Source organism: Piliocolobus tephrosceles, chromosome 17 (genome assembly GCF_002776525.5).
Source record: "Piliocolobus tephrosceles isolate RC106 chromosome 17, ASM277652v3, whole genome shotgun sequence".
NCBI classification, from domain to species: Eukaryota; Metazoa; Chordata; class Mammalia; order Primates; family Cercopithecidae; genus Piliocolobus; species Piliocolobus tephrosceles.
Genome location: NC_045450.1, coordinates 37,160,037 through 37,168,762, shown reverse-complemented (window position 1 = coordinate 37,168,762; position 8,726 = coordinate 37,160,037). Strand labels below are relative to the sequence as shown.

The 8,726-nt window shown below is 39.0% G+C and overlaps 1 protein-coding gene across 1 annotated transcript in view; it reads left to right on the top strand.

Moving 5' to 3' along the window:
• TOX3 (TOX high mobility group box family member 3) overlaps nt 1–2,748 on the top strand; it is a 108,332-nt gene extending 105,584 nt beyond the window's left edge. The window contains exon 7 of the mRNA XM_023209837.2: nt 774–2,748. Within this exon, the coding sequence (XP_023065605.1) occupies nt 774–1,523 (750 nt within the window). The 3' untranslated portion in view covers nt 1,524–2,748. The remainder of the gene's footprint in view (nt 1–773) is intronic.
• Nucleotides 2,749–8,726: the final 5,978 nt, after the last annotated feature.

Below are 8,726 nucleotides of genomic sequence, written 5' to 3'. Positions count from 1 at the left end.
GAAACCGTATAGTCCAATGTTACAGATAATAAAATGGGAACAGATGAGTAAATTAACTTGTCCAATGTCACAAAGTTATTAAGTCAAAGAACTGCATTTGAACTCAGGCAGCCTGTACTCTGTTGTCTTTAAACATATGGCACTCAATGGTAAAGTCCTTAGTATAGAGTTAAATGCAGAAGAATTGTTGCTCTTAAATATGTGTATCAATTATCTTTTTGCCACAATAGTGCTGTGTAACAACCATCCCCAAAGCTCAGTGATGTGGTACAAGATGAGCATTTATCCTCAGAGAGTGCCAGTTAGCTGGCTGGTTCTTCAGATCTAGGCCAGGCTTGGTAGAATCAGCTAGTCTTGCTTTTCTGTCTGGGGTCAGTTTGCATGTTGGAGGGGCTGGATTCATTCACATTGGTCACAGTTGGCTGGATGGCAGTGAACTGACTCTTGGGGTGGGTAACTGGGCCACATGTCTGTCATCATGCACATGGCAAGGGCAGGCTTGAGGCCTCATCTTGGAACTGGGGCAGTATCACTGCCATCGCATTCTGTCAGCCAAAGCAAAGGCACTAGAGCAGCCCAGACTCAAGGAGGTAGGGGATTTGACTTCACCTCTGGAAGGAGTGAAAAAGTCACAAGACAAAGAGTGCAGATACAGGAGGGCATGAATAATGGTGGCCATTTTAAAAAAATCAATTTGTAATATCTAAAAATGCTTAAATATTTTAAATACTTATGTATTGTAAGAGTCTGGAATTTTCTCCCCCATAATGCAGGCTGCTGCTGAGTCAGCAGAAGCCCAGACCATCCGTTCTGTTCAGCAGACCCTGGCGTCGACCAATCTGACATCCTCTCTCCTTCTCAACACTCCACTGTCTCAACATGGAACAGTGTCAGCATCACCTCAGACTCTCCAGCAATCGCTCCCTAGGTCAATCGCTCCCAAACCCTTAACCATGAGACTCCCCATGAACCAGATTGTCACATCAGTCACCATTGCAGCCAACATGCCCTCGAACATTGGGGCTCCGCTGATAAGCTCCATGGGAACGACCATGGTTGGCTCAGCACCCTCCACCCAAGTGAGCCCTTCGGTGCAAACCCAGCAGCATCAGATGCAGTTACAGCAGCAGCAGCAGCAGCAGCAGCAACAACAACAACAGATGCAACAGATGCAGCAGCAGCAACTCCAGCAGCACCAAATGCATCAGCAAATCCAGCAGCAGATGCAGCAGCAGCATTTCCAGCACCACATGCAGCAGCACCTGCAGCAGCAGCAGCATCTCCAGCAGCAAATTAATCAACAGCAGCTGCAGCAGCAGCTGCAGCAGCGCCTCCAGCTGCAGCAGCTGCAACACATGCAGCACCAGTCTCAGCCTTCTCCTCGGCAGCACTCTCCCGTCGCCTCTCAGATAACATCCCCCATCCCTGCCATCGGGAGTCCCCAGCCAGCCTCTCAGCAGCACCAGTCGCAAATACAGTCTCAGACACAGACTCAAGTATTATCGCAGGTCAGTATTTTCTGAAGACGCATGTGGCAGACGGATTTGCATATACCGAGGAGAGTGGCATAGGAGGGTAAAGCATATGTGGCTGAAACCTGTAAGTTGGTGTTGGTTATGCAGAAATGTGTAACAGATCAAACGGTCCTCTCAAATGTCTATTAGATAGGCAATAAGAACTACAGTGTAGCTGAGTAACATCTTTTAGCTGACTATAAATCACTTTGTTTTTAAACAAGAAAAGCTGTGCTCTTTTATGTGATGCCTTTTTTATTTATTCAGGCTATACCTACAATATGTGAATCAAACTGTTTAATGAATCCTGGGACATATTAATGACTATAAACTGGCCTCTCTGAGTCGTGGAAAATGGCCTTATTTCTCTAGAAGTGAGTAAACTACACTTCCAGGCTATCTGAACTTCTGAAGCCCTAAAAATAAAAAGCACAGTTGTAACTACCTGAAATATGAAGATCCAGTTTCATACAAACATTTGTATGACGTGAATAGTTGATGGCATTTTTTTTGTCATGAAAAAAAATAATGTAAATCACAGACTTTTGCCAAAGCTCTTATTTTTTTCCTAAATCTCTCCAGAAAAAAAATGCAAGTGATTAAATTCAATTATTGACTTATTTACACTTTTTATCTATGACTTCTCCAAATCAAACCACAGTATATGTTGTAACAATATCTATGGCCACTGTTAGCCCATTATATTCATTCCAATTAGAAAAAAAGAAATGTGAATATTATATTCCGTGTTTTGAGTGACAAGTTTCGAAAAATAAAGACACTGTATTTTTAAAAGGGAAATGCACTTAAATGAGAACAGTTATTACAAAAGTTAAGATTTAAAAAGAAAAAGCAAGAGTTTTTATTATGATGTAATACCAGTAGACTATTTAAAAGGCACACCACATCTGAATAATCGATGTAAATATTTTCTTTCAAAGTTGTAAGTTTTCATATCATGTGCTGTAAAGTTTTCCTAAATGAGGCTTTAACGTAAACACTGGTGACATAAACCATTCATTGCTACGTTGCTTATTGTGTTTTTATGCTGTTTTATACTTTTTTATGAGTTATGATAGCAGCAATTAAGTTGTTTGTATTTTGCTTAACTAAAACAAAAATGCTTTTATCTTGCTATAGAATAAACACATTTCAGTAAAAACTGTGGACTGTATTTTGATGCAACAACAAGGAAACTGTTCACTTTTCAAATAAAATGATATGTCAGATTTCATTTTTGGTTCCTTGAATACATGTAAGATGGGGAAATATGCCCCATACCAAGTTTCATTTCAGCCCAAGCATCATCTTCCATTTTTCAATTGGAAATATGATATTTATGGCCAAGAATACGCAACGCATAGCCTGAAATGAAGATCCTTGAAAAAAACCAAAACAACCCATTGGGAATATTTGTGTAATCGTCTTTTTTAAAAGATGCAAGTACAAGGTAAGTATATAGAGAAAAAAGTAATCTTTTTTTGGGGAGTGAGCTAGAACTACCTGGGTATTGTGATGTTATTACTATTAAAATGGATGGTGAATGCTAATTCTTAAGCCAAAATAATTATTTCGGTGCCCATTTATTCCCCCCTTTTCTTGCTCTGTAGCGGTTCCTCTTTGAGAGCAGTGTGACCACTATCCCCAGTTGTCTTGCATGATTAATTACAGCATCTGTCCTGTCAGAAGCTATAATGAAGAGGTCTTGATAAAAATTGCAAATTACCACTGGCAACAGTCTTAAACTGCTTATGATAAAATGAAAATTAAAAACAGCAAGTGTCAACCCTGACCAGAATCCTAATCTGGAAAGAATGAGGGTGTGCGTGGTACGCTCCATAGCTGTTGTGTGTGAGACATTCAAAAATAATGGAATATGGATCCCTCAAAGTTGTTGTATTTCAGAGAATATTTACTGTATGTTGTGGGTTATGAATAATGAATTCAGCTTTCAATATTTCATAATCCTCTCCTACTCTGTATTATGTACAAATATTGAACAGCAAGAGATTCTAATTATAAATTTATGGATTTCTTGCTGTAGAAAAATTTATGTCTAAATTGAAGCTTTTCATAAGATGTATTAGTTGACAGGTATCAGTGTTCAAACAGCCTTAGAATGATGCCTAATTACAGCTACAAGGGAGTGATTGTATTCCACAAAGAAATGATCTGCTAGCATCAGACCCAGCAGAAGTAGAGCTCGAATGGTAAAAGATTTTCTGTGAATTGAAACTAACATTACATAACAATAACCATTTTATATTCTGTTGTGAAACCTTTAGACAAATGTCTTCAAAATTAATTGCTAAACTACATGTGACAGTAATTGTGTATTAGTTCTGTAATTGTCATTTTGAAAACCCATGAAGTATTGCTTGGAAAAAAATGTCACTAGTGATAAGACTTAATTGCAAGTGAAGTCTGTTTTCAACTGTTTGCAGTTAGAAGCAGGTGTTGCAACATCTATTAAATGATTTTTATAAATCTTAGGTTTTATCACATTTGATTAAATGCTGCTAAGCCACTGACGGTCAATTCCAGAGGAAAAAAAAAGCTAATGACTACAGTTTATAAAATTAATCACCAGACAAAACTATATATTTAAAATGTCAAAAGGCTTGAATCATGAAAAGAATTCCTCAACCTTGTTACCACATTATTGTTTTCAGGATTCACAAAGCATGTTATGTAACCATTTACATTTCAGTTTATACATATGACTGGTTTCTATTCCTAAGACTTAAGTAAGTACTTGGTGCACTTTTTCTTTTGTTAGAGGTCAGAAATAAATCAGGATAATGAAAAATAGACATGAGAAATGTGGTATCTGATTAGTGTCACACCTAAGTGGCCTAAATGCCTTCCCCCTTAAGTGGTCTACGGACACCCCCTCACCCCCACCACCTCCATCACACACACACACACACACACAACCCCCCCCACACACACACACATACACACACACACATACACCCACCCCTTGTCTCTCTCAATGCCATGTAGACATTATTTTATTACTCTGGCTAAACATGTTCCCTTTTTGCATTAACCTGTACTGCTGTATGATGAAAGAACATAAGGCATTTTCATTTTTAGCTGACATGGGGTCATTAGTTCCCGACTCAAAGAACAAAAGCTTAAATGCCTTCATGGAGCATAATTTCTGCAATATATTACCACCTGACGGAGGTTTGAAGGCTTTCTAGACAGATGGATTAATATCTCAAGTTTAAGTAGAAGTCCTCCACTGTGTCCATTCAGTGAGCTTTAGACATTTGAATGGTTTCTTTCCCATTTCTCACTTCATGGAGCATTTTTCAGCACTGGACTTCAATATAACCTTTCCTTCCCCCCCCCCCCCCCACCCCCTTTGTTTGGCTTTTGTTTTGCAACAGCTGTTATTATCGTTTTTGGTCAGCTGTGATTGCTGGAGGCAAAATAGGACCAGATGGTGTTTTGCTATGCATGAATGGAGAGTTAGAGGAGTTGGGATTGAATAGGCCAAGTTTGAATGGTGTCTATGCACCACCTGCCTGCCTTAGCTGTGGCGTACACATCACAGTAGCATGATCCGTCTCAGACCTACTAGAATCGGATGGGAAAGTGGAGAGCTGGGCTGGATTTTCCCCATATTTATTGATCTTCCATGCACTAACAGAATAATGCAGTGTACAGTCAATTTGAGATAATTGGATATGACACAGCATGGACATGTAATCTATCACTCCAGAATTCTGGTTTGCTTTAAGGATCTGACTGCTCTCCCAAATACACACACACACACACACACACACACACACTCAGTAGTAGCAAAAAATGGGCTAAGTAGGTGCAAGTTAAAAAAATATCTAAAATAGACTTTTAGGAGTCTGAGGTTTTGGGAAGGGAAGACATTGAAAAATGTTAATGCCAAGTGAAGAAAGCCTGGTATTGATAGAAAACCCTCATATTTGTACGTTATTCTTCAGGTATTACACATTTATAAAAAAATGTGCCTTACTAAGAAAATCAAACAGATATACAACCAGACTTGAATTCTCTTAGAAAATATTCTTAAATATATAAATGTTTTCTCCCCATCCCCTCGAATATAGTTAGCTTTACTGATTATCTGATCTGACCTCAAAATAAAGACTTTCCCTGAATTTTAAAGCCAGTGAGCGGGTTTAATCCTTGTAGTTTGTGATCCTACAGGTGTGTGGGTTGTGTGTCAGTGTGTGTAACTGAGGAAAAGCTTAACCATCCAGGAGACAATGACGTCAGATATGCAGACGGACAGCTCCATTTGCCTAAGGCCTGAATTACTTAAATTTACCTCTGCTACATGCAAAACACTGTGATAGGTCCCAGAGAGATGCAAAAACAAACAGTGCCTTATGTTTATTTTGTATATGTTTGAAATTTTTCATAATAAATGTTTAAAATATAAAATAATAAAATAACAAAGCCATTCTGAACTTTAGGAGCTTTCATTTTTTACTGGGGTGGAACAGATACCCACCAGACCCCAATGATTTGCGTGCCTCTAAGAGCCATTTTAAAGGTGTGTTTTTTAATCTGAGAAAATCAAAATGTATTTAGAAAGAGGAGAGACTGCTATTGGAAAGCTACATGAAATTATGGGCATTTAAGATGTGCCTTGGAGGTTGTGTAGGATCTCAGCAGGCCAAGATAAAAGTTATCCTGGTAGAAGTAGAAGACATCTCCAGCCAAGGGGAGAGCAGCGAAAATCCATTCAGGTTGACAGCATGGGCACCTCAAAACAGCAGAAGAAAATCAGACAAAATTGGACACACAGCTTTTGTGCAGGTGAGCAGGAAAAGCACAGGAGAGGAAGTGAGGGGTCAGATTTGTAGAAGATCTGCTGGGGAATTACGATGAACTCAGAAAGCACTGAAGGCATCCAAATAAGGCAGGTATGATGAGAATTAATTGAATGCATGAAGGCTGAAGGGTTTCATCTATTTTTTTAGAAGGGAGTGTTCAGGGGGCACTGAAAGCTGAAAGAAAAATGGAACAAGATGACCACTTGAAAATGTATGTCAATATTTAATTATTCATATGCATAAATGAAGCCATGGCTTCATGTACTTTCTCCTCTTTCTCATGCCACTCCCATCTTCCTGGTGCAGGAACACACCATCAACAAAGCCAAATCAAATCAAGGTGTTTTTTTCGTGTGTGTGTGTGTGTGTGTGTGTGTGTGTGTGTGTGTGTGTGTTGGCAACTGTAGAATAAGCCTTATCCTTCCATTAGCATCAAGAGAGAGATCATTTCTGTGTTTCTGCTGTGAAAAGAAAGCTATTTTCACCACTGGTAAAAAGTACCTCTTGGTGCTTGAACTCAAATGTGATGAAGGATGAAAGAAGCCCTTGCTTTGTTGCTGAGTAAAACCTCAGGCAGCACTGGGAGAGATGTTGGTTACGGGCTCAATTTAATTTCAAAGAAGAACCTTCACAGATAGAAAATGTGAATGTGGATGTACCCTTCTTAGCAAAGGAATAATGCTCTTTTGTGAAACATATCATTATCCCTGGCATTTGTATAGCACTCTGGACTTTTCAAAGCAGTTTTCTGTGTATTACTTCATTTGGTTCCCTTTCTAGATAGGGCAGAGTTAACCTCATGTAACAAATTAGGAAACTGAGGCACAGAGAGGGTGGTGGCAGCTTGTTTCAATATCTCTCTGTTTTCAAGAGAGATAGCCAGAAATGGAGTGGGTATGTCCTCACTCTAGGTCAAATATTCGTATATGTACGACATATGTATTTGATACAGATTTATGCCTATCATATATTTGTATATAAGATGTGTAAATATATGTTTGTGTGTGTAGCTAGCTAGATGACACATCCATCACAACACTGAACAGAAACATTGCTCTGCTTTCCTCATGGCGAGGCAGGCAGTAAGGTAGAGTGAGTGCCACAAGTAGTAGCCAACGTTCTCAAAGGGGCTTAATGCCACATGGCACTTTTTTTGGTGTGAATGCTTTCCAGTCTATTTTCTCTACCTCTCTGTCATTCTTTTATATTCAAGCAAACAGCTTTGGTTTGTGGGGTTCAAGTGTTATGACTGGAGGGACTACAAAATTACCAAGGCATAGTATCCTTCTATATGTTTAAAAAGAAAAACAAGATTTAAGGAAGCTTGAGATGGGTGAGCATCGGGTAGGTGTTCATTGTTGTATATCATTTATGGAATCTAATGAGCCGCTCCAATGTTGAGCATGAAAAATCTAAGACAGTATAGGGGATGTATCTTTCCAGGAATTATGCAGCAACAACACTGTATACTGCTTCATGAGTTACCACTCAATTTCTGAGACCACATGCCCCTTACTAACGTGTAGTGCATGCTACCACTCATTTGTCAAAGCAGATATGTCCCGAGTCCACCAGATTTTATTATTGCCTTGTTTTAAACGAACAGAGCACTAAAGCTACCTTGCAAATGGTCACTTGCTAAGATTGAGTAGAAGTGAATGACATTTTTTAAAATATTCATCCAGAACCAGGTATGAGCATTCTGGTATTTGAGGCTTTCATTTGCAAGGTATTTGAGTGACTTATCCAGAGGCAACTGAGTAGCGGTTTTTTGAGATCCAGGTCTTATATTTATTTTCAGATTTTTGGCCTACTTTTTCTTACCAGGAAGTTTGCCTTGTGTGTAAGGATATGTTGTTACCAGGAAAGATGTTTCTGATAGCATTTCTTGTTGTGTCATTACTGTCATGCTTCTGACATGCAGAGAAAACCTTAATTCCAGTTTGTCACAGTGAGCGAAAATGATGCCATGTTCTAAACCTGCCTTAATTGGTAATTTGCAAATTTGATATAAGATTTTAGTCCAAATCATTCAGGCCTGCTGTTGCAGCCCTCACCCTTTTTGCCTATTCTTACTTCTCTCCTCTGTAATTGGTATTGCGTATGTGGGATCCCAGGGGACAAATAATAGCATCTGCGGAAATTACCTACATACAGTCTGACCCCGTGTGTGTTTTTTGGATGCCAAATTAAGACATCTATCTTTGGATATTTGGACAGTTACCTAGAAGGAATGGCACCATTTTGTCCATAATAACACTTTTATAAATTGTGTCCAAATGCTGGCATACCTAGCTTGTAACTTTTAAATGATACTCAGAATATTTTGGCCAAAGAATGTGAATATAGTTGTAGTTCTTTCCAAATCAGAAACTAATTCCAT